We start from the raw sequence: 27158 nt of genomic DNA, 5'->3' as shown, positions 1-27158 counted from the left end.
AGTCCTACGCCCTCGGATCTCGCTACTACGCGAATTACCTAGGCCTCTAGAGATGTCGCCGCTACCTACTACTAACCCTTTACTTCCTTTAGGATACGTGCCTTATTTTCGGATTTATATATAAACGCGCGTATACGCGTAAGGTAGGTGCCTCCCGTCCCTTCCCGCGTACCCGCGCTATTACTACGACAAAAAGGCGATCTTTCTCGCGCCTAAACTTCTTTATAAACAAACATACCTATACCGCCCTTTCCTCGATAAAGCGATAGGCGCTTATAGCAAACACTACCCTCCTTAATTAACTATTAAAGACCGACAAACCCCTACCTCCTCTACGCGACTCGATACGTAAAACCCCCCTACCGCCTCGTAAGCGCGTAATAGTAGAAGCCTCTAGTCGAGACCTTATTACGAGCGTAGCCTATAGCGGTATTTCCTACCTTCCTTCCGACTAGCGACTAAGCAATTATAATACCCTACTCGAATAGGTGCAATATCTTTAATCCGCTAACCTATCCCGCTAAACTAAAGTAGATATAATCTACGACAATCTAGGAAGTGTTAATAACTTTATTAAAGGTACCGAGCTAACCTATTATCGGCTTAAGGAGGCGCTCTTTAAAGGACTGCCGAAAGAAATAGGAGATGTTCTTCGTACCCGAGGATCTACTATAGTATAGGCCCTCGAGTAGTATATAGGTAACGAATTTGCTGCCCTATAAGCCGCCGCTACTCGTAGGAAGGCTACGGAAGATCGCCGTAAGAACGATATTACTAATAGTCCTATATTCTTTAGGAACTACCTAGACCTCTATAATATCCGAGGTAATACCGCAAAGGAAATAGCTCGAGTCTTTAGGCTATAGAAGGATAGAAAGCTTAACAACTACGTAAACTTTAAGGACGCTAGCTAGGTTTCCGAAATTTAGCTTGTTCTTCGTATCCTAAGCAATTACCTATACCGCCGAACGCTTAGAGCGAGACAGGGACAGGCAGATGTTAATACCGTTACTATTACTACTAAGGACTGCGTAGTAGATAAGGAGGACGATACTCGTAAGGAGGGTAAGAATAAATTCTTCTTCTAGAGATCGGAGGCTAGCAAGGCGAAGCCTAAGGCTATTAGTATTCGAATTAGCTAATACGAAGGCCCTCCTATAATTGCTATTACTCCCGACGGGCGCCCTTTTTCGAGACCGCTAGGTAGCTACATTAAAGGTACTACTTCTAGGACCCTAGGGCTTAATGTCCCTCGATCCCGTATAGGTATATATAAGCGAATTAGTATACCTATTAGATCACTAGTTGTATACAACCCGGCTAGCGATCCTCTAGCTAGATAGGACAACTAGTAGCTGTTACCCGCTCGCCCTACTTAGCCTATCGGCTCTCGCTAAAATACGCCTCTATAACGTAATACGACTCGCTCTAATCTCCTAGTCGAAAACTCTACTCTACTATCCGATCGGACTAGTAGTAGGAGTAGTAATAATAGCCTTACTCTAGGGGCTCCGCCTACTCGTCGAATTCGGACTACTACGCCTATTCCCCCTCTAGGAAGGACCCGCAGATCGAACAGACTTAATAAGCCGAGTAGAGATCTTACCGCACCCCTCGAGGAGAACCTAACCGACGACCTTAATACCTTAGGACCTAAGCGGGGAGGTACTATATACTATAAGGAGCTAACCCCCGATAAGGACACTTAAATTAGAAACAGCCTAGCCTACTATAGCTGTAATAGATTCTCGGAAGCCGACCGTAGTACTTTAATGCAGTACGATAGTAAATCTAATAACGCTACGTAAGGAAGAGTAATTGCCCTTATTGTAACTGCCCCTTACCCGCCTTGCTATACTTATACCCGCTACCTGTTTAGGACAGTAGTTAGGTTTCGAGGAAAGGTTAGTCGAGACTAGATAATAGAAACCTTAAGTAACCCTAGATATAAGTACCGGAACGACCTTCTCCGCCTTCGAAATAAGAGACCTAACCTGTTTCGGAAGACTCGCCGTCCTCCTATCCCTAGCGACTACCTTAGACTATATCGCTTTTTCCCTAAGGCCTATAGTTACGAGAGCAAGATATACAACCCTTTAACTATTAAACGCGTTACCCTAGCGATCGCTGCTAAGATTCGCAAGGCCTTCTCCCGTATAGGAGTAATAATAAAAGCTAGCTAGGATGCCTAGGCAAGAGATAGTACTATTACCTTAGATAGCATTACGAGCGACAAAGGCTCTACTAAACTATATAGAGCGGCCGTCTTCGGTTAGTATAATAATAAGAAAGTCGAAGTCGCCGCGGCCCCTCTACCCTTCGGAAAGATGTCCCTATCTAACTAGTTTAAGCTAGAGACTACAATATACCTTTAGTATTAGCGTATAGTTAACGGAGTCTCGAATAAGGGTTGGCTTCGAACCGCCTTCTATTCTAGGTTCTAGTAGATCTGCCGAGGAGACCCTGTCTACTAGCTCCTCTACGGCCTTACCCGCCCTAACTACGCTCTTAACCTAATCTCCTACCCGTACTACGCTAAGATAACTCAACCTAGTAACGGCGGTTCGACCGAGTTTACCTATATTAACTAGCACCCTCTCGATCTCTAAGAAGGCATTGCTATAAACTAAGTTCAAGGCTCCGTATCCTTCCTTCCTAAAACGGTAGAGACTACTACGAAGGTCTTCGCTAGGATCTACTAGCTAGAAGTCTTTAATAAATAGTATAAGGAACTTAAGATCCTTCGCTAGGAAAAGGGCCCTACGTACGCCCCTCGAGGTTATATTCTCTCTATTAACTACAATATATACTACCTAAACACTAAGATAGAGAATACCCTTAATAACTTTATTAAGAACGAGCTAAAGGGCAAGTGTCGAAATGTAGGCTAGGAGCAGTACCCGGTCGGTGCCCTTAGGGTACGCCTAACCCTTCCCTACCTTCTATACGGCGCTTAGGCATTACCGAAGAACACTAAGAGGATAACTATACTCCCCTAGTTCTACCGATACGACTTAGTAACTAGAAAGCTCGATTGCGAAGCTAGAGGTACGTTTTAGGAACTCGCCGCTACCTATCGAGACCTTCTTCCTAGCCCTACCTCGCTCTCTAGTCTTGCAAACAAGTACGGTGCCCCTCCGTACGCGTTCCCGGCTATAGTGCGCCTACGCAATAATAACCTGATCTCGGAAGCCCTCGTCGGTCGATTAAAGTAGGACGATACTATAGTATAGCAATATATTCGAAGACTCTTTCGCAACCTTAACTAAGAAGGCTCCTTATATATACTCGAGAACTATTTAAAGCAGTATCGAAAGGATATAGCGTCGGCATACTCTAAGATATTAAGTGAGGTTATTCGGCTCGAGTAGGAACGTTTCGGGGAGAAATCATTCTTTAAGGCTCTTATATAGTCTTTAAAAGACTAGAGTTATATTCTAAATAATAGCGAAGATCGGTATATGCGCCTAAACTAGGATAATTTCTACCGATATTAGCCTACGCCTAACACTAGGGAGGAGTTTAATTAGGGAGGCTAGGGATTTATATACTAATAGGAACCTAGTAAGGCAGACCTTCCTACTAACTAACGACAGTCTAGCGCCCCTTTAGCGAAACCTGCTACCTACGCTTCGAAGGTCTCTACTCCTAGTAGAGTACTCCCGAACGTTAACTCCTAGTAGCTTAGTACCCCTAAGAAACAGCCTCCTTAGCTATCTTCTTTAAAGCAGCCTACGAACCCTATAGCTAATCCGAATAAGCGACAGACCCGCTAGGATATACGAGCTAAGGCGACGCGGACCTAGGCTCTTATCGACTAATTTAACTAGCAGGGGCGAGGAGGCAATTATAGCGGCTAGGGCCGTAGAGGTAACTATAGTAGACTAGCGACTCGTAGTAGAAAGAAATAAGTAATAGGGTATAGCAGCTAGCTAGCTAGGATACCGTTATAGGATAGTTAGTTTAGTTTCTTTACGTGTTTGAGGTTTTTTAGTCTAGGAGGTAAGGAAGCGTTAGTCTAAGGGCAGACTTCTTAGTCCGGGAGGGAAAATGTAGTAGGGAAACCCGGCTTGGCACTTGTGTATACACTTATACCCCCTCTCCTTGCTTTTGTACCCTAGAAGATATAACTACCTTTATATATATATATACACTATATAAGGAGGCACAGCTACGACAACACATATAGCAAGAAGGATATAGGAAATGTACCTAATCTAGCTATAATATAGCCCTCCCTACGGCTATTCTCTTCTCTTTAATATTTATAGCGCCTCCTCTTCGAAGTATACAATGCTACGCCGACCCCTCGCAGTTACCTAAGAGACACTAAGTACTAGGCCTATAGCATACAGTTCCCTATATATGTACCTCTACCTACGACCTACTCGTCCCGCCTACAATAGTAGACCCCCTACTATCCTCTAATAGTAACTAGCCTCTATATTTCTAGTATAATATAAACTATAGCGCAAACAAGATATAGAGAGCCTTTCTCTAGTAAATAGACCTAAAGGAGGACTATATTCTTACAATTTAGGAGCCCTAGACTAATATAGCTATAGGAAGTATAGTTTAATACCTAGGCTTCTATATTATCGTTATATAAGGCCTATACCCTAGAGTAGCACTCTATATCTCTAAGGAAATATAGGAGGCTTTATAGGAGCTAAGCTCCTAGTATAAAGACCTACTATTAATTAGTAAAGGGATAGGAAGGGATAGAGTTATTATCTATAACTACTACTACCTATTAGCCCTAGGAAGTAGTAGGGAGGAAGGATTACTACTACTTATAGAGCAGGCTGCCTAAAAGTACTAAGGTAATAGCTAATTCCTAGTAGGTAACTTTAACCTTTACTATCTAATATAGGGAGGCAACCTAGACTAGAGCTAGCACTACTAGGCAGACAACCTTATTAGAATTATAAGGGAGAATAGTATAGTTCTTACTATAGTAGAGGTAATAGTAATATAGAATCTAACTTAGCTACTACCTAAAGGTATTTAAGAAGTTAATTATAGTAGTTCTTAAGAAACTATAAGAACTAGACTACTTAAAGTCTAGTATATATAGGCTAATTGCCTAACTTAATACCCTAGCTAAAACCGTTAAGGCAATAGTAGCAGAAATAATCTTAAAGTAGGTTACGGAGAAGGGGCTCCTTCCTAGATTACAAATAGGAGCTAGGCTAAAAAGGTCTATAATCCTAGCCCTAGAGTTAGCTATAGGAATAATAAAAGCAGCCTAGGAGATATACAAGTTATATATAGTCTTAATATTCTACCTAGATATCTTAGGAGCCTTTAATAATATATTATACTAGAGACTCCTCTTTTTAGGCGAAGGATTAGGTAGAGTAGTATATAATTAGTTGCTCGGAAGTCGGTAAATAAACCCTAAATTATACTATTACGTGCAATTCGAACTAATTTACTACCGCGGAACGTAATCCTTAATATACAAAGGCCTAAACGGAGGTAGATAAGAGACAAGTATCCCCTAGGGCTCTACCCTCTTATCTATACTACTCCTCCTATTTGCCTCTATACTCCTCCCTAAACTAGAGGGCCCTTAGATAATAGCAATAGGATTTGTTAATAACACTAATATTATTAGATATAGCAGGTCTATAGAGCAAAACTATAGGAGACTCGAAGAAGCCTAAAAATAGTATATAGAGTAGATAAGGAGGGGTAGAGTAGGCCTCGCCCCCTAGAAGTACTAACTTATCTACTTTATAAGGATTAGAAGGAAATACAACCTATAGGCTACTATCTAGATCCTAGGGTACTAAGTATAACTAGAACTAGATATTAGACTCCTAGGGGTCTAGCTAGATAGCAAGCTTAAATAGGAGCTATATATTAGAAAGGCCTAAGAGAGGGGCCTTACTAATACAAAGTCCCTCTAGGGACTATATAAGTTAATATAGGGGTACTAGCTTCTAGAGAGCAAAGTAACTATATAGTATAATAGTTAGACTAGCCCTAATATATAGCTGCTAAATCTAGGTAGTACTAGAAGGGATCTAGGGATACTAGAAGCACCTCTAGAAGCCCCTTAAGAAAGTATAAAACACTAGGCTAAGACATATCCTAGGAGCCTATAAGCGCGTACCGGAAGCTATCCTCTAGAAGGAAGCCGATACCCTCCTCCCCTTACTCTCTATACCTAGGATATAGTAAGGCTCTTAGTAGCGAAGAGACACTCTCCCTATATAATAGTATATAAGGAAAAAGTATAGTAAAATAGAGAATAGAATTAGGGGCTCTAGGAGATAAAACCTAAAAAGAAGAGTTACTATCTAAGAATAGGTTACTAAGTTAGTTAGCTAAGAGGCAGGGGTATAGGGAAGTATAGCCCTACTCTACTTAGGAAGAATATAGTAGAGTAAGAATACCTAGGTAGAAAGATAGGGAAAGGAGAGTATAAAAACTTAAAAAGAGAAGCCCTATAATAGGGTTAGAGTAGACTAGTAGCCTAGTAAATAAGGTACTAAGAGAGAGCAATCTATCTCTACTTAGGATAGCTAAGACTAGTTACCTTAATAGTTATATAAATTAGGATAGAGTATATAAGCCTAAGACAATACCTTATAAAGAGAAGAGACCTAGGAATTACCCTAGAATACTAGTACGGCTAGAGAACCTAGTAACTGTCCTAGTTAATAAAATATATTACTATATTCTACCCCTTAAGAAAGGGTACGTAAGAGATATATAGAAGGGTAGGAATAAGCAGCTAGAATGCTCTTACTACTACAAAGAAAGGACTCTTAGTAACAGTAAGGTAGCTAATATAGGAAGGGGTACTCGACTAGTTCTTACTAGTAAAGGAGGAGATACTAATATAGTATTAGGGCAAGGTAAGGGGAGTAGAGGAGGGGGCCGAGAAGAAAGAAGGCTAAAGACTACCTATTAGGACGAGCAGGTTAGGGTAACTAATATAATATAAAGTAATATAGATAGGAACTAGGGCCTATAGAAGATAGAACTTAGGGAAAGAGGAGTTATTATACTACTAGCTTTTCTCCTTAGATATATAGAGTAAAGCTACTTATCCTAGTTAGGAGTAGACTAGTAATAAAAGACTTTAATATATAATATATATATTATAGAGGCAAATTATTATTTTTACAAAACTTTTAAAAAATCTAATTTCTAAAATAAGAAAATTTAAGAAATAAATTATTCTTATATTAATATTAACGTCTATATTGTACCGTAGAAACTGCGTTTAAGACTCTAAGTAGGTACCTTAGTCTACTAGATTTCCGAATAGCCTTAGCGGGTTTATAAACAGTTATCGTAGACACCCTTTAAGTTATCTAAGGTTACGTTAACTACTATACCTCTCGCCTACGCTCGGGGATTTTAGCTATACGCAAAATTGCGATTTGTTAGTAGGCTATACGTAAATCTCAATACTATCGTATATTATAGAGTATATAAGCTAGAAAATTAGTAGTAAGTGCAATTATAGTTAAGAAGTAGTAGTTTTTAAGCAAATTGCAACTATATAGCTTATTATAGACCTTAAATCAGACCGTAGAAGCAGACTAACGGCCTCCGCGTGTACCTTATATCTACTTTATTATTAGTTACTATACTTGTCGGCCTATATGTCTATTATGTAGCCGCTACCTCTTAATTAAATAGTTAACTACTATCCTATATATCTTCTAACTTAATAGGGCTGTTCTTGCTACTAGTAGCTATAATAGCGCCTTTATAGCGACTAGATTTCTTTAGAGCCTCGTAGAAATAGCTCTTCTACTATATAGACTCTTAACGGCGACGAGGGTATACTAAATAAGGCTAAAATATAGTATATATAGTATCCTTATTAAGTAGCGCCTTGTGTTATTATACCTAGTCTAATCGAGTATTAGGCTCTTACGTAAATAAGCCGTTTAATCGTCGCTTCGACTAGACGCTAGTCTAGGTTAGAACATTACTTCCTTCCTCGTATTTGTAGGTACGGCTCGCTAGGTCTAATGTCCGTTTATTGCTCTATATGTAGGTAACGTCGCTATTGTCGGAGGTGTAAGTATATCGCTTACAGTTGCTAGTAATATTAGCGTATAGATTACCGGTCTTCTTTATCGAGTCGAGGTTCGTAGTAGTAGTAGTAAGAAGCCGAAGGTCGAAGATACGTTATAGTCGCTTATTAATAGCCTATAGTATAACGTCTAGAAACTTAGTCTTACTATTACTATTAAAGACAATATAGCAGGCCTTGCTATACTTTAGTTATTACTAGCGTACTTTATTATATATAGTCTTAGTATTACGGAGTATCTTCTAATAGCTATTATTAGCTATCTCCTTATCTTTCTAACTAAGTTATAAGCGCAATTCGTTTGCCTCGATAGTACCTACTCGAATAAGCCGATTAGGCTATTCCTTCTACTATTTCTTTACGCCTTTTACGAGGCTTGTGGACTTATACTTACGCTTGTATTCTTTATATTTACAAATAGCTACGTCGACTAATATATTATAGATAGCCTCTACCTACTTTATAGGAGATAAAGAAAAGGGATTAAACTTTAGTAATATATATTATTAATACTAGGCGGGGCTATCTCTAGATAAGAACGTTATTTTTTTCCGAGCTTATGTAGTACTACGAGATACCTAGATCGTACGAGGGCTAGTAGTAGTAAATAGTAGCTATTCTATTAATTCGGGAGTTAGTGTCTAAATCCGTAAAGGCAGCGACGATAGTATACTCTAAGTAATTATATTCTCGAGGTCTCTTAAATAGTAACTGTTATTAGCGGAATACTACCTATCCAGATTAATAATAAAGGGATTAGGCGAACGTTCTCGCTCGACTAATACGAGATATTCCTACTAAGCGGTGTCCGCTATTACGAGCGATTCTTCGTATTAGACTTCCTTCTACGCTAATTCGCCGTCGATTACCTACTAGTTCCAATCACAGTCTATAGCGCTATACTAATCTCGAATAGAACGGTAAGGAACCTCCCTATTAAGTACTATTAACTGGGAACAAGCCTATCTTGCGGAATGCGGCTCTTGTACTATAGCTAGCAATTGTCTTTACCCGAATAGCTAAAAGGGCCGCGGCTTCTATAAACTTAGAAATGCTAGATTTACTAGTACTACGGCATATAGCCTCTAAGATCGCTTATCGATACTTTAATCTATATACTTAGAATAGTATAACGTTAGGAGGCTATATAAAGTGCAAAGTATATAGTTATAGGCCCTATAATTGAATTTTATAGCGCTTTGTAAAGGCCGCGAATTCCTTATAGTAATAGAAGCTATAATTGTCGTATAGTAGCACTCTCTATTTATTTAGGTCCTTAGGTCTCGTCTTACGCTTAAACTAATAGATATAGTATATAGTAGTATCGTCTGTTATATAGCTAGACTTATTAGTAGTAATTAAGAAGTTGTCCTTACCTAATAATAATAGTATAGTTAGTAAGTAACGTTATTATTACTTTAGGTAATAGACTTAGTCTCGGTAACGGATTTACCTTCTTTTATTATCTAACGCTCTTAAACTATTATATCTTTAATAACTAATTAGTACTTAATTACCTCGCCGTACCGTATACGTATTAATAGTCTCGACTATAGTTATATATATACGATTAGTATTATATTCGGCCTAGGCGCGCCGCTTCGTATCTATTATAACTACGTATTCGCTATTACTAATACTAATCCGAAAACTGCTTTTATTAAATTTCTATATATTCCGCGGCTTTATACCTAGTCGCTCTACTATCGCCTTAAACCTATTAAACTACGCCCTTATTGTCGAAGGACTATAGGCTTCCTTACGCTACTTCTTAATCGGTTTAGACTTTACTTTACTAAGATTATACTAAGCTAGGAATCGTTTAGCCTAGTTACTACTAAATAGTAGTATTACCTTATTAGGCGATATTCTCTTTAGTATATCTTTAGTAATAACGCCGATAAGCGCACTAGTAAGAATATCCCTATTTTGTCCCTCTTTTAATAATAATCCGCTAGCGATAGCTTTTAAGACTTTTACTTACTTAATTTAGTATTAGTTAGCAGCCGTAATAGGAGCGATAGTCGGCCTCTTAATCGCTAATAGACTCGCGAATATAGGTTAGTTACCTTCTTAATCCTATAAACCTCTCGTATACTAAGATTTACTAATTTAGCCTATAGTTCCTAGTATCTCGAAATAACGCGTTCTACTACCCTTTCTACTCTCTCTATCTTAGTTAGCTACTTAGTATATACCCTTTTTACCTTTTTACCTTTTTACCTTTTTACCTTTTTACCTTTTTACCTTTTTACCTTTTTACCTTTTTACCTTTTTACCTTTTTACCTTTTTACCTTTTTATCTTTTTATTTTTTTATTTTTTTTATTTTTTTACCTTTCTAGTCTTTTTACGCCTTATACTAAGTTTCATATACGATCTATATAGTAGAATAGAAGAAATAGGAGGAATACGAGGAATATACGCTTTAGAATAAGATAGACGCGCCTACTAATAATTATATAAGAAAATAGCGGTAGTAAGGTCTATAGCTACTATATACTTAAATAGGCCTATTTGTATAGTATTTAGACTCGCGGTTTAATACTATACCTACCTAGATATCCGAATAGGACTAGAAGGTACGATTATACCGAGATTTACGTATAGCCTACTAAGAAAATGCGATCTCACGTATAGCCTATTTCCCCGCAAATAGCGGGCGTAAAGCCTCGAGACTAAACCGAGCCCTAGCTACCCGCCCGAGCCCTAGTATAACCCGGTGCTAGCACTATTATAGAATCGCCTCTGTATTAAATTACGTGCTCTTTCCGCCTAATATAGGCTGTTTCTATTCCTAGTTAGTATTGTTAATAGGCGCGTAGCGTATTACCTAGGAAGTCGCGCCTCGAATTCTACCGTAGACCTAAAGTTCGTATTTCTTCCCCCTTTTATAGTAGATTGCCTAGTAACTACCGAAAATGGCTAAATCTCTATCCTACGACGAGTTTCTCGATAAAGTTATCGCCGGCGGCGGTAACGGCGGTAATAGCGGTAAGTTGTAACGGCACGGCGGCGGCGGCGGCGGCGGCGGCGGCGGTAGTAGTAGTTAAGTCGTAGGAAGAGGTAGAAATAGCCGCGCCGTTACCGCCGTTACCGCCGCCGGCGGTAGTAGTAGTTAAGTCGCAGAAAGAGGTAGAAATAGCGGTAGAAGGCGCGCTCTCGGCGGTAGTTATTAAGTCGTAGGAAACACGTATTCGAGGTCGCAGTCGCTTACTAAACGTGCCTCGAGAACGTATATCGCTTTCTAACTATCGATTAGTGTTACTACGCCCTTAGAAGTACCTATTCTTACTAAAGGAGCGCTCTCGTAGTCTAATACCGCGCGAGTCGCAGTTTCCGTCTTATCGAGCTCTCGAGTCGTATATCTATACCTTCGGAAAGGCGACTAGATACGAGTTTAAGTAGTATAAGCCGCAGAAGAACAAGAATAGTATTAAATATCGCTACCGCTAGGTATATAGTTGCTTCGGCTTACTAGATAAGCGTACCTAGAAGGAAGTAATAAAGCGGAAGTTAACCTTAAAGAAGATAGGTTATAAATTCTACTTCTACGCTATTGCTATCGACCCGAGCTAGCCTAAAGGTTAATAGGTTATCCGGCATTCTACTAAAGAAGATTACTGCTTCTATAACTATAAGAAGGACGATATCGTCGCTCTTGCTACATATAGGCGCCGCTCGAGATCCGCGGAGTTCCTTAAACAACTAGAGCGCTTATAGTAGTCTTATATACTAACCTCGAAGATTATAGCCTACTTCCGCGGCCGTAGTATTATTCTTAAGCCGAAGGACGTACAGAATGTCGTATAGGCTCGTAATATAGACGCTCGATAATAGATAAACTAGGCTTAGCGGATAGTTAGGTTATTAGACGAGAATAGTATATTCTACGATATTTGCGAGAACCCCGAGAACGGTACTATTCGAAGTATAGTTACGCTCTACCCTAAGTCCCTCGAGGCCTTTAAGAACACGCTATATACCCTTATTATTAATACGACGTATTTAACTAATATCTATAACCTCGAGCTTCTAGATATTGTCGCTGCTAGACCGATAAATGACACTATTAAGCTCGGCGTTAGACTTATTCGACCGAAGCCTAATTAAGCCGATTTTACTACTTTGTTATAGTTACTACGGAAGGGTCTTAAATAGGCTAGTTGTCCGCTACCTCTCGTTATTGCTACTAATCGAGAAGTCGCCTTAATGCTAGCGATTAAGGAGGTCTATCTAGGCTTATTAAATATCGTCTGCGACTAGCATCTATAGCAAGATATATTAACTCGTATCCGCAAGGAGCGTAGCGAATTTAGTTAGGTAAAGGGTACCGACGGCTCTTAGACTAACAGTCCTTAAACTAGCAAGTTTCTACGGTTGTTCGCTTATACTATCTATAGTTAAACTAAAGCCGAGTTTAACGAGAACGCTCGGAAACTAGACAACGTCTATCCTATATTTAAGGCCTATCTTAATAATAAATAGTAGTGCTATAAGACTCACATTATCGACTACTAGACTAACGAAGTTCTATACTTTAGCTATAAAACAACCTCGCGAGTTAAAGCTACGTATAGACGTATTAAAGTCTAGCTTAACTATAGCAGCCGCTACAATATCTTTACCTTATTTAAGAGCCTTCTTAACTAGTAGAATAAAGGGCATAATCGCCGTCGTATCCGCCTTGCTAAGAACCTAAAGAGGTATAATAAAGCACTTACTAGACTATTTTAGGCGAGCGTTTCTCGAGTTATAAGCGATTACTACCTTCTCGAGGTTAAGGATCTATACTAACGTACTAACGACCTTCTGCGGACTATAACTAACGATAACGGCAACGAGATTAAGCACTCGGCGTACTCGTACCCCTACTTATAATGCCGCTATAACGACTACCTTCGTAAGACGCATAGTTATCCTTATAAACACGATATTATAAAGCTTCTCGAAATAGGTAGAAGCCGCGCTATGCTATTACCGAGCTACTTCTATAAGTACTAGTTAATTGACTTCCGTAGAACGTATAATCTACGAGAACCGGAAGTAATCTATAGCAACCGCAAACCTCTTACTAGCGGAGCGACATTGTATACTATAAAGCGTGTAGCAACGGCTCGAGAATTAGACGACTTAAATAAGGTTATAGTAATTAAGAAGCGGAAGACTCTAACGGCTAGAATAGTCGACTTTGCCTTAGAACTAGGCGTATCTCTTATATAACTTCGTACTACGGTTGCTAACTACTATAAGTGCGTAAAGAGCTAATACCGTACTTAATAATGCCCTTGCTAGAAGGCTAATCGACCGTATAGCTCCGCTTGCTATCTAGCCGGCTTTAAGTATTATAATCTACGAGTTAAGCCTTTATTATTACTTCTAGTCGCTCCGGAGCTACCTTCTAAGCTAGATCTACTTCGCCGAGAGATTAAAGACCTACGAGTACGTAAGAACTAACGTCTATAGGCGGAAGAAGAGCGAGCGAGGCAATAAGCTAATAGTAGCCGCTAGTAGGCGGCATTATATAAGCAACAATAACGATAGGCTGCTTAGTAACAATACTAGCACTAACAACAATAGTCGCTTATATAGCTAATAGGGCGGCTACTTCATTACTAGGTGCTGTAGCAATAGCACTATTAGTTTACTTAGTAGTAGTATTATATATAGTAGTAGGCTAGTTAGCAACTAGGAGACTAATATAAGCTAGTATATATAGCTTCGCGTAGTTATAAGGCGGCAGGTCGCAATCCGCTTAGACCTAAGTAGATAGCTAACAACTAATAACACCTTAAATTTTGCTATACTACTAATTTGCTAACAAACTTTAGCTTTATAGCTGCTAGTAGTAGTATAGTAGTAGTTGCCCGGTCGGAGGGGCTATAGCGACGCGATTATCCGCTTCTATACGCGATTTTGTATAGAACAGCCGATCTCGTAATCTCGGGTCATGCTAGGGCTCGGGCGGGTAGCTAGGGCTCGGTTTAGTCTCGAGGGGCGTAAAGTAACTAACGAAACCCCGGATACTGTGTAACCCTTCTAACTTGTTAGTACCGGTGCGGGGAGAACCCTATACCTCCGAGAGAGGAACCACACCGCCATTTTAGTAGTTTTTGAATTATTTGTTCTCCCTCTAATGCCTCTAGTCCTCTAATATATCGTAGATATCGTGTCGACGGTTTTCTAGTAGTATAGACCCTTCTAAGGTATTACTAATCGTTGTTGCCGCTATAGTTAAGAAGGCACGTATTAATCTCGACTAGTAAGGCTAATTAGTCAATCTCTTTAGTAAAGGTATAACTCCTAAGTAGGTCCTAGCATTCTCGAAGTTGCTATTGTCCGTACGGACAGTCTATCGTTATTAAGCTAAGTAGCGACTATTTAGTAAGTTATATATACCTTAAACTAGCACTTCTCGTAACGCATACTATACGATAATACTAGCTAAAGAAATAGACTTCCTACGTAGCTTTCTTATAGACCGTCCGGACGCATACTTCTTAGAAATAATCTAAGCTCTTTAAGACGAGTTTATACGATTAAGGCCTATCTTAGAGAGTAGTAATAGTATAGTAATTAAGCCGCGGTTGCTAACGAGGGTATTAAAGAAGAAGCTAGGTTTAACTTGCAAAGAGGTAAGGCGCGAAGCGAAGGAACGCAACCTGTTCTTAAGGGCTTTGTAGACGATTAGGTACGCAAAATAGCCGGTAGATCGATTAGTGTTTATCGACGAGACTACTAGTAATTAGAAGACTAGTTAGCGTAAGTATAGATAGTCTCCGAAGGGGTTAAACTATATAGATATATAGTATGCGAAGCGAGAAGTTAGATAGTTAGTATTGCTAGCCTTTACGCTATACGGCTACTTACCCTATACTCGTATTTACTAAGGATCGATTAATAGTAATCGTTTCTACCTCTAGCTAACTAAACAAGTCTTACCTTGCCTTAAGGATAGTCCGCCGATAATCTTTGTTATAGATAATGCTAGTATCTACTATAGAGCGAGGGTTAAACAGGCGATACTAGATGCCGGCTATTACCTCGAATTTCTACCGCTATATTCGCCGGATCTAAACCCGATCGAGGGTAGCTTCAATCTGCTAAAGAAGGTTATTAAAAATTACAGAGATAAGCTACCGAAGTTTATAGGCTTTTAGGATTACTTGCTATAGTATTTGTATAAGTATAGGGGCAATAGGGCGCGTAGGTTGTTCGCTTATACTAGATATAATATCGATAGAGTCGATATTCCGTACGATCTAGCCGAATTCGAATATACCGCTAGAGCGGCTTAGAACATAATAGCGCTCGACCCGGAAGAGTCCTAATAGATAGAATAGGCTTAGAATACCTTACCGTCGATAATTAACGACTCGTCGATAGTATATTATAATAGTAAGGGCGTATTTAAGGAAGACAACGAGGAAGATAGCGAATAAGAGGTAGACTTCGAAGATTTCGAGTAATGTAACTAATCGTACTAGCGCGCGGCAAGCGCCGCTCGGAGAGATTTAAATAAATGTATTCGAACGCTAGCTTTACCTATCGCGCTTAGTATTCTATAACTAACGCATTATATTAATTAATTATATATAGGCTAAAATAAGTGCTATTACCGCAAGAATCTCCTGCTTATTACAAGTTTATATATATTATAGATATATAGCGATTGCAGCCTAAACGAAGCTAAGAATTCTTAGAAATTCTCTCCCTCCTTAGTAGCGGCTACTTCCGCCGCTATAATCTTATCCTATTTCTTCCTTATAAACTCGACGATAGCTTTCTTTAACCTTAACCTTATTCTATCTACTATATTAAGTGCCGCCGGCTAGTCGTCCTTTATTAAATTGCAGATAGTCTCTAGCGTCTATTCGGAAGATACGAAATAAGCGATATACGGGCGTAATTCGTCGCAATCCTAAAATCCGCGCTATAAGCCGACCTACTAGAAGAATTCGACAGTTAGCTTCGAGGACTATATAATATTGCGAGGCATCGCCGGAGGGTTACGTAAACTAGTTCTAGTAAGAGCGCGAGCAGGTGTTTTATACGGAGTACTAGGAATTATACTAGATCTACGTAGCTTGCTATCTAAGAAGTGCCTTATCTCGTCGCCGAAGGAATTAAGGATAATAGGTTAAGAGCCGATACTGATAGCTAGTTTACGAGGCGAGTCGCTCTTACTGCTATGCCGAGCCCTTATCTTCTTAACCTCGCCTTTCTAGAACTACAACTCAATCTTCCTCTTAATTACTATTACCTCGATCCTTACTAGTATCCTATTATCTAGCTTATTAGTTACCTCGTTACGCTTCTACTCGCCGGAAGAGATAGCTTTATAAGCCTTAATTATAGCGGCTTCGTAAAACGGAAAGTAGTTCTTACTATAGTCCTTTAAGGCCTTATCGCGGAAGTAGGTATACTTACTAGCCTTATAATAATTTAGACAGTCTTTATAACTATATAAGAAGTCTCTAATAATATAATAGTCCTACCGCTTCTAAGCCTCTAATTTAGCTATTATAACGCTAGCGTTAGCAAGCTAAATTGAGGTTAGATTAGAAGCCGGTTTAACTAACTTCTTAGCGCCTAAAGGTATAGCTACTACTATCGCTTTAGGCTTCGACAAGAAGTCGATATTAATAAAGACATTCTTCCGCAAGGTAAGCGCTAATTCCTTACTAGTCTCTATCGCTTCGCTATAGACCTTATCGCTATTAATATTATCTCTAGCTTAATACTAATTGCTAGTAAAAGCCGTCTTCTAACCGTCCGCTCTAGTATAGATAATAATACGATTAATTGCCGCTAAGCCGTTTAACTTCGCTATCTTCGCTGCCTACGAATGTACGTTCTAAGCCTCTTATTTGTTCGCCGATAAGAACTTTACTAGCTTCGTTACTATCGTCCGTACCGCGCCCTTCTTCGTTATATTAAATAGTATCTACTATCCTTTATAATAGAAGGTCTCGTCCGAGAAAGAGCTAGGTTAAGTAATAGGAACGTTACCTATAGCAAGAGCGGCTTAGCTACTAGTAGTAGCAGCTGCCTTCTATATAGTATTAAAAAAGAAGGATATAAAGGTCGAAGCGGAGGAAGAAACAGCCGATTTTAGTAGTTCTATACCGCTAGTCTCCTCTGCCGGCGCCGCTACGGTCTCCTTGCTTAGTAGATTAACGATTAGGTCGGTAGTCGCTTTGCTCTTCTTACCGGCGGAAGACCTACTCTTCGACTTTAAGCTACCCTTTACCTACTAAGCCGTATTAGCATTCTTTCTTATTAGCGGCGGACTAATAGTCTTCTCGAGAGTGCGGATTACCTTCTTCTTTAGCGTAGAGTTATTTATCTCGTCGTCTAATCGCACTAGCGGCTTACTAGTAGTCGTACGTATCTCTTTTAGCGGCATTATTATAGTATAGTACTCGGAAATAGTTAGAATACGCGTACGGGGCTCGAATACACGATTATCCTCTATTCGACGACGACAGTTAGGAAGAAACACGATAAAAACTACGTAAAAGTGCCCCTATTGCCTACCCCTATACGGCTCAAGAGAGGAGGCGGCTCTGCGGACCGTACTGACAAGTTGGAAGGGTTCCACAGTAGACCCTTGGCGGAGAAGTTTATCTTGAAAGATCTCCGCTTCACTTTTCGGATTCCTGCACGCTCCACCCTTGCACAACGCGAGTGTGGTGGATACTTGCGCACCGACAGTATGGGACAACCTTCGCATCCGGCATCGAATGCCTTGATCTATTGCTCCTATGTGGCATTTCTGTGAGAAAATTCCGAAAGCGAAGGCTTCGTTCCCGCCAATTGCCACTGACTTTTCGCCTCAGTGTTTTCGGCCTCTTTATAGCATGGAGGTTGCGAGGCCAATCTGCAGGAGAATGGCTCTCGGCAAACAGGACACAAAAGGGTATACATGAAACAGCCACGATCAAAACCGCATCGGAGGAACCACTTGAATGCTCGTGCTAATTGCATCTAGCCTTTCCACTCGCCTTGAACTTCATAGCATCTGGTGAGTTCGGGCTTGATGCATCAAGCATCATCCATAGCAGCGGCAGACGACAGGAACTGTGAAAGCGCCCATGAAGAGATTCCAAGCAATACTAAGGTTCGTACGCATGCATTTCATGACATCGCTCTCTCGACCATGGTCGTTGGATCTGTCGTCGAGAGAGTGATGTGCAGCACTGCGGGCGCCGAGTGCAAAGCTCTGCAACTTCTGCAAAGCAGAGGCTTGACAGACTGTTGCACGAAGCTGAGAAGGACCGCTATGACTCGATCAAGATAATGCTTGCGTGAGAAAGTGCTGCCGCTTCTGCTCCCTCTTCCCCTTCATATATTCGCAGAGCTGACAACAGCATAGCCTTGGGCTCGGGCATATTGTTCACGTATCCTAACATTGCTGCGCTTGCCGGACTGCATGGTCTTTTAGTGTATGCACTGTCTTCAGGTCTGCCATTGCTTATCTTTGCGGCTCTGGGACCTATCATCAGGAGAAAGTGCCCGGACGGATTTGTGTTGACACAATGGACCCGACAACGATATGGAACGATCACGTCCCTATACCTTAGCTTTTTCAGGTTTGTCTTTAGCGGCATTGATGATGAACTTTCTCGCTGATATGTCATAGCTGTGCTACCATCTGGCTTTACATGGTTGCAGAACTTTCCGCCCTTCAGCAAGTTATCAAACTGCTTACAGGCATGAATGGCCTGCCTGCAGTCATCGTACAATGTGCAGTCACCACCATTTACACAGCTGCTGGGGGCTTCCGCGTTTCATTCGTCACAGACAACATCCAGGGCGCGATGGTACTGCTTTTCCTGATTGTGGGCGTCATTACGATAGCAGTGACTGTCGACATTGACACCTCACTCATCCCAGTCTCTGGCTACTTGGAAGCCAACCTATTGGGCTGGCAACTGCTGTACATTCTGCCCGTGGCTATCTTGACCAACGATTTCTTCTTGTCTGGTTTCTGGCTGCGTGCATTTGCGGCTAAGACGGACAAAGACCTATACATCGGCGTCAGCATAGCTGCTGTTGCTGTCGCGCTTATTACTACGCTGGTGGGTGTTTCGGGCCTCATTGCTGGCTGGAGTGGTGTGCTTGGAGTGCCTCCTGTAGCCACTGGCATTGAGCTGTTCACCCTCCTGAAGACACTGCCTGCATGGGTGGTCGGCATGTGGGTTCTACCAATCCATGGCGCTCCTGTCTCACTAGAGCTAATGTTGTTCGCAGTATCTTGGTCATGGTCGTTACGCTCTCGATTTCGGCGTTTGACTCTCTGCAGTCAGCACTCATTTCGACCGGCTCCAACGACTTCTTCCGCAACAAGCTCAACATCTGGTGGATTCGACTCATCGTGGTGGTCCTCATCATCCCAACGGTTGTCGTAGCGCTCAGAAGTCCTTCTGTGCTGCAGATCTACCTAGTCTCGGACATTATCAGTGCGTCTTTGATCCCCAGCCTACTCATCGGGTTGAGCTCGAAAGCATATTTCTGGCGTGGCTTTGAAGTTGTTGTTGGCGGCATTGGTGGGATTCTTTCTGTGTTCCTCTTCGGCCTAGTCTACTACAACGGCGACGCATCAAGAGCAGGCAATCTCCTCATTCTGACCGAGGGCTTATATGCCGAAGACTGGTCTGCCTTCGGGGCCTTTGTTGCAGCTCCAATCGGAGGGCTTTTGTTCTCCCTTGCTGCGTTTCTTGGCAGGATTTGGCTGCAATGGGCTATAGCCAAGTCCCGAGGTCATCGTTTCACAGCTTTCGATCGACCTGAAGCCCCCGATGCTGCATTTGAGCCAGAAGAATCGCGAAGCGTTGATGGTTCTGGGCATGCAGCAGGAATCGTCTACAGACCGAAGAGCGATGTTCACGTCGACGGAAAATTCTTCTAGATTCTGGAAGTTGAATCACTGGAGTCCGAGCGGTTCAGAGAGGCGAGAACCCGAGAGCCGCTCAAGTTCGCATTTTGCACGCCATAAACAAGGATTTGTTGCGAAAACTTTCTCAGCAGCTCACCTGCAGACATGTACATTCATTTGTTCACGTGCCACGCAAAGCTTGTCCCCTCTGTTTGAGTTTCGATCTTCCAGATTCAGCAGGGCTGATGACGCGGGCATGGCCACGGGACTCGCGGCTTCACGGCACATACATGTAGCATTGCCACACTCCATACCACCTGCTATGCCTGATCATTTGCAGAAGTCCCGCAAATCGCTCAAGTATCTGTCATTATATAGAGAGCCGCCCCTCAAGTCGCTTGGGGCTGAGCATGCTCAAGCATGAGTTCGGATCAAGCACTCCAGGCCTGGGCTGTGCCTGAGCTTAAAGCGCTGCTGACCTTGGATGATGATGAGTTGAAGCAAATCATAGAATATACTAACACCCTTTCTGACCCAGCAGCTGCTTCTCATCTCGTGAATCTGCTTGGCGATACAGATGATTCGAAGCGGTTTGCTGTCTCATTCAACGAAAGACGAGCAGGGACAGCCAATACAGTGACGAGCAAAGCGGCCGACACTCTGGATCAATCCAATCCGGGGCGCTCCAGTCGAAGCGTTAGTAGTGGGCATGCTGAAAAGGGCGGAGATGTCAAGGCAAAGGACATTGCACCACCCGCTTACTCCTCAGGACCTTCGCATCGACAACATTTGAACATTGTCATTGATGCAGCCAGGTTGCGAGCTCGGGACGAACAGGAAATGCAACAAGCACTCCAGAACCTTCAATATCAGTACAACATATACAACAGCGAGATTGAGCCGGAGCACGATACCGATTATCCTTGCAGTTGTCCAATCCATTACTACAAGCGTCTCAAGTACCAACGCTATGGTGTTCAGAAACAGTGGTCGAAAGCCGTTATGTACCCCGGCGAGAAGGCTTACGATGACAACAATTACAACGGGCGGTCAATGCTTTTCAGTGGGAACCTCTACATGTGGAGGATCACTTCGCCCTACGGCTACTACAACATGAATCCATGGGGCTTTTCAAGGCCAGATCCACGCTATCATGCTCGATTTGTTCACCAGACCATTGACCTAAACAATTCGCTGAACAGAGAGGCCCAGAAAAATGTCGACGATAACGAGCCAAAGCATTCCATTTGGGAGAGTGCGGACGATTCCTTTGTCAGAGCTATGGACACGATGAAGCTCTCAGATCAGAAACGGAACAGTATTGCAAGTTCAAGCAATACTCCGAGACAAGCAGAGACCTCAAAATTGGCATCCTTCCGGAAATCAATAGGCTTTAAAACTTCCGAGGAGCGTGCGGTTAGCAAAGTTGCCAAAGCCGTTGGCAAAGGCAACGAGCTCCGTGAGGCTATCCTGGCAGAGGAGGCAGGACGATGGCAAGACGATCAGACTAGATGGCTAGTCGAGTCCTATCAGCAACACATCGGAATGGCATCAAAGGTTGCCAATCTCAGAGCACATTGTCCACTTCAATACTTGCATCTCCTTCGCGCGGGCTATTTCGAACCTATTCCGGTCGCGTGGGCCAACCAAGCATCGAATCCTCTCAAGTTCAGCATAGAAGCTGCAGCAGGGTGGCGAGGCATCACACCAGCGTGGCGAGGGTACGAAGACACCGCTGAGGAGCGTTTGTATTGGGTGCTCAACCATCGCGAAGGGAGCGTCGGAATGAGAATGAAACCTGACCAAATTTCAGAAATGAACATGGCGCGAGACAGGATGGCGAAGGCAGTTGAACCACCTCCAGACTACTATTCTGCCACTGATCAGTGTCATGTGCAGCACACGTCTGCTGGATACTCGAAGCAGGTCATGCCGTCTCCGTTCCGTGCCTACGACCGACCCGAAACAGCGACCGATGATACCATGATTTTGCTCGATGTGTCGGGATCGATGGACTTCGACCCTGTACGACCAGTCTACAACCAATACCTGGTAACAGGTTGGGAGCGCTCGACTCAGCCGAGGAACAAGGATGTAGCAAAGGCCATCATCCGTCGCTTCACGGACGCAATGGAGAACCACGACCATCAGTTCCAGGGCTATGATCTTGTGACGTTTGCGAACAGCGCGAAGTACGTCGGCACTATCAACCACCGCAATTTTGACACAACGTGGAGGAACGTCGGTCTGGGTGGCGGCACACGGGTGATGACAGGATGGCAGAAAGCCAAAGAGCTTCATTTCCAGAAGCATTCCGAATCGGCAACTCATCATCCTGTCTTTGGTTGGCAAGCTGGACCTGAGACTCCCATGCTTAGGCTACTGCTGCTCCTTGATGGCGAGGCGACAGATATGGATGAATTCGAGTTGGATCTGCTCGGGATTTCGTGGGCGCATGTTACAATCTTCTTGATTGGAGTGGATGGATGTCCACATCATCATCGACATGCGAATGAGCTGCAAAGAATCAGTGATGTCAATCATCATGTCAGCTTTGTCGATGCGCAGGGAAACTGCCCTGAACGATTTGTTACGCATGAGCTTTTGAAGCGGCATTTGGGCTATGAGATTTCGATGCAAGAGTTTGAGCAGATGGAAGAGCTTCCGGCTTACAGCGAGACAGCACCATGATAAGATAGATCAAATTGATTCCAGACCTTTGCCCTGCGCAACGGCTAATCTGCATGCTGTGTCATGTGAGTGATGAACTTTTTGGCTTTGGTGCAATGTTGGCCAATTGGTCCAGAACCTGCAGTGAATTGTCCGCTGTCATTCAGCAAGAGCTCATTCAATTCTCACATGTGCTCGAAACTGTCACAGACTTGCAGTCTTGCAGGACCCCATCAATCTCAACACCATTAATTCAAGGCCGTCTGTCGCCCTCCACGCATCCACGCATCCACCCACACCCGCAGCACGATTGCCAGCGCGATCAGAGGACGTTTCGATATTTCCCTCTGAGGAACTTCACTCGTAATGATTCGCAGATTTCTCTGTGATTATCATTCTCACTTGGAGCGAGACGGCAGGGCCCCGGGACCGTCAGCAGAAAGACTGCCAGGCTGAGCGGCCTGTCTGGTACAAATCTCGCCTGTCTAGTATTCTATCATGCAGACCGCCCAAGCTCTGCCATCTCCACCATCGCGAACTCCGACCACTTGCACGACGGAAAACCGCCTTGTCAGCCCATCAACGCCGAGCACTCACATAGCTGATGAGTCAAGCCTCGCAACATCGGTACCAGCATCAAAAGACTTTCCGCTGCGCCACATCTTCCCTTCCCTTCCCTTGACAATCCACGTAATAAGTTTTCTCCATGTACATTACATATAGAATACCGCACAGCCGAAGCTAGGATCTTCGCGAGCAATTCTTGTATGTTAGGAAATTTAGCGTACTACTGTTTGCAACAGTGGTTTACTTCCGGAGGGCGTTATCTACTAACTTAGTATAGTTCGCCTAGTAATCGACGGTGCTTTTCCTATTCTAGTACTAGGTTAACCTTCTCGGTTATACCTCCGATTCTAACCTTATCTCTATCGCTATTTCTTATATATAGTAGATTAAGCTCTTTCTAATAGTTTAAATAGCACAATTAGTTTACTATTGTTACTATGCCGCCTATATTAACTAAACTAGTGCCGCTATTTAGGCTAGACCGTATACTATACGATATTATCGACCTCTAAGAGTAACTATTTAATATCCCTTCGTATAGATTAACGTTCGAGCCTAAGCGCTTCGAGGTGCTAAAGGGCTATATAAGTAACGTATATAAGGAGTTAAAGTCGCTAAGAACGAAGGATCGGTTAGAGCAGCGGTCGCACTAGTATTATCGTTATAGGCGCGATTAGTAGCGGAATAGGTTGCTAGGAGAGGGCATTCGCAAGGCGGAATATAATAAAGAGCCGTATAACGCTATAGTAGTCGTTATATCGCATTATTAGAGTAGAGCGACTAATCTATACGAAATTAGTATCCGCCGCTATAGAAGCGACCCTTTAGCGATTAGTAACGACCTACATTGCTACGACCTAAGATATATAGATATTCGGTTAGCAAACAACGCCCTAAAAGTCCTCCTCGAGGAATTAATAGAATAGTGTAAGAAGGGTATGTTAGTAGGTAGATAGGGTAGTAGTAGGTATAGGTAGTATTCGATAAGGATCTAGGAGGAGAGGGAGGAAGGCAGGAGAGTTAGCCTAACGCTAAGCGCCAAGCCCTGCCTAAGGCACTGAGACCCTAGCTTCACTCGGCCTAATTACATGCCAATTACGTATAGCCTCTTTGGCCCTAATACACGCTTCCCTTCTAAAGGCTACGCCCTCGTAGCCGGTCTTATTCCAATCTCTATCGCTGCTGACTTAGCAGATCTAATAAGCTGCTTAATCCGCGCTAAATTAAACACGCAACCACCGATTATATAACTATATTAAACCTTACCTCTAATAACACAATATGCAACTCTAACTGCGCTATCTCTATATATAATAAACTATAAAGTGATATATATCTATAAGAATTAGAGGCCTTCGAACAATTACAATACGAGCGCGTCTTCCCTACTATAATAGGTAGACGTACGAGGTATTGTAGCCCTACCTCCGTTCTAAGTAATGTCGTATCGAGTTCTTTGCGTCTACTCTTAAAAGACCTAGCAATGTCCGCTTCCGAGGGTTTGTTCGCTTCCGAGGGTTATTATTCTTATTGTTCGTAGTTTCGCTAGCCCTAATTAGCTAGGTTTAGTAGCCTTTAAGTGTTAATCTTATCTTATCTTTTTAAAAAACACAGCTCGTCTAGTTTCTATAGGTAAAGGCTATTATAAGTATAGTAGTAGAGGTTCGCCTCGCTTAAAGGGTTAGATAGATTAAGGAGTAACCTATTGTCCGCAAGATCGACCCCGGCTAGCTTAGCTCTATAGTTTTGCCCTTAGTTAGTCTATTAGTCGCTCAATCTTTTAGGCGGCTTAAAGTTTTAACTTAACCTCAAAGTTTTGATTAAAGTTTGATTAAGGTGCCTTAGGCTCGTAGTATAGGTGAGGTTGTGTCTATAGGCGCAGTAACAATAGTAAGTAATGTTGATAATAGCAGCGCTAGTCGTCTTAGCACCAACTTCACCTTCTTCTAATTTCCTTCTTCGACTAACAACACACTCCGCAATACCGTTACTAACATAGTCGCGCCGGCCGTATCGCCCTTTAGCGCAAGCGTAACGCCGTCGTCACTATTATCATTACTAACACTATTTGCCTACGCGCGCGCGCCGCCTCTATCGACCGCCTAGGCCTTAGGTCTTAACAGAATAAAGGAACAAGAGGGGGACTTAAATACTAGGAGAAGGGCCTTATAGGGCGCATTAGTAAAGAGGTGGGGCCCTTAAAAGAGCATACGATTAATTGATTAACGCGTCGTAGCGCGCCTAGTGTAGTCTTATTGTCCTTTATTGCTAACAATTGCTTGTCTCTAATTGGTTAGCTAATAGCACCCTAGGGGTAGCATTGTTCCTAGGCGACATTATAGGCCCTTAGCCTTCTTCTTGTTCTTTATACTAGTCCAATACTTATCTAACAACTCAGTTATATCCTTAAAGGAACCTTTAGCTTCCTATAAGTCCTATTTAGGTAAATAGCCTTGCTATCTTAATAGGTACTCCTTCTTGCCTTACCTAGTCCGGTGCTTTAGAATACGTTCTATAGACTACAGCTCTTTACTATCCGCTAGTATGTCTTCGTATTTAGTAGGGGCTTTATCCCCCTCGCGTAGGTAATATAGCTTAAGGAGGGATATATAGAAGGTGTTATAGATAGTATAATAAGGAGGAAGCTACAACTAATAGGCCTATACGGAGGAGCCCTTAACTTCTCGAATGCGGAATGGACTAATGTATCTTAGTGCGAGCTTAGGCCTTGTTTTGCCGTTAGGTAATAGGTACTTGCGGATACAGAGGTTCTTAGTGCTTAGTATAACTATGTCGCCTTGTTTGAAGGTCCTTAGCGTATAGTGCTTGTCGTAGTAGGTCTTTTAGTACTCTTAAGCCTTTATCAACTTCTCGGCTATCTTAGTATAGATTTCTCGTATCTTCTAAACCCTCTTAATAGCCGCTAGTGTTTCGGGTACTTAACGCGCTTCCCTTTCCTTACGCTCGGCCTCGAGCGATAGGGGGTCTTATAGCATAGCAGCGTTCTGGCCTATTATAGCTATATAGGGTGAGACCTTAGTTAATAAATGCACACTGTTGTTGTATACGAATTCGGCTAGTTATAGAAGGTCAACCTATCTATTAGGGTCTTTATTAATATAGCTACGTAGGTACTACTATAGCGTAGCATTTTGCCTCTCTATCTAACCGTCAGTCTATAGATAGAAGGCTATTAATAGCCGATGCTTTAGTCTTAGCTATAGGCATAATTCGCTCTAATAGTGCGATATGAATGTCGAGCCCCTATCGGAGACTATCCCCTTAGGGGTCCCCTAATGGCTGTAGAAGATGTTGTTCTATAGGGCTTTAGCTATATTAATAGCAGTCTAATCCTTTCGAGCAGGAATGTAACGAGCACCCTTAGTAAATCGGTCTACAATAACTAGTATAGCGTTAAAGACGTCTTTACTTCCCCTTCGCTTAGTAGGGGGAAGACCTATAATGAAGTCTATTATAAGCTCTATAAAAGGCTTCTTTGGAATAGGGAGTAAAGACAACTCGCCAAATAGTAAGTGCTTTAGTGCTTTAACTCGCTAGTATACTATATAGGTCTGTATATACTCCTTTATATGCCGCTTACTATTTAGCTAGTAGTATATGCGCGATAGTAACTCGTACGACCTCTCTATGCTATAGTGACTAGCGAGTTCACTATTATAGTGCCTCTTCAAAAGCTCTTATCTAATCGATTGTTTAGCGGGGACATAGTACCTACCCTTGAACTTTAAGTAACCCTTATCGTCGATCGACTAACTGTTACTCTTACTAGATCGAGTCGCCCGTCTACTTACAAGCTTATTAATACGCTCGATAGCAAAGGCGTCCCTCTACTAAGCACGTAACAGCTTATCTATAAACGATTGACTATCCCTATTTGTAAGGTCATTTAATAGCACCCTCGCTATTAAACGAGGTACGCATTGTATACATTTAATAGCACTAGCAGCCTCGCTAT

General features: G+C 42.2%; 3 protein-coding genes across 3 annotated transcripts; all 3 read left to right on the top strand.

Moving 5' to 3' along the window:
• Positions 1–17782: 17782 nt before the first annotated feature.
• Positions 17783–19465, top strand: MYCFIDRAFT_162760 (uncharacterized protein; the record flags this gene model as incomplete). The annotated part of the gene is made up of 6 exons (XM_007926302.1): positions 17783–17844; positions 17907–17986; positions 18059–18091; positions 18443–18659; positions 18710–19264; positions 19321–19465. Coding segments are annotated over 6 exons (1092 nt in total), but the record flags the coding sequence as incomplete, so codon positions are not given.
• Positions 19466–20365: 900 nt separating this feature from the next.
• MYCFIDRAFT_202805 (uncharacterized protein) lies at positions 20366–22636 on the top strand (the record flags this gene model as incomplete). Its single annotated transcript, XM_007926301.1, has 2 exons — positions 20366–20581; positions 20687–22636. The coding sequence occupies 2 exons, from the start codon at positions 20366–20368 to the stop codon at positions 22634–22636; spliced, it is 2166 nt and encodes a 721-aa protein (XP_007924492.1).
• Positions 22637–22689: 53 nt separating this feature from the next.
• Positions 22690–23338, top strand: MYCFIDRAFT_172937 (uncharacterized protein; the record flags this gene model as incomplete). The annotated part of the gene is made up of 5 exons (XM_007926300.1): positions 22690–22726; positions 22752–22759; positions 22789–23000; positions 23028–23098; positions 23130–23338. 5 exons carry the CDS (start codon positions 22690–22692, stop codon positions 23336–23338), a joined length of 537 nt encoding a protein of 178 aa, XP_007924491.1.
• Positions 23339–27158: the final 3820 nt, after the last annotated feature.

The sequence above is a fragment of the Pseudocercospora fijiensis genome, assembly GCF_000340215.1.
Source record: "Pseudocercospora fijiensis CIRAD86 unplaced genomic scaffold MYCFIscaffold_3, whole genome shotgun sequence".
NCBI lineage: Eukaryota > Fungi > Ascomycota > Dothideomycetes > Mycosphaerellales > Mycosphaerellaceae > Pseudocercospora > Pseudocercospora fijiensis.
This window is presented reverse-complemented; position numbering and strand designations above follow the sequence as displayed.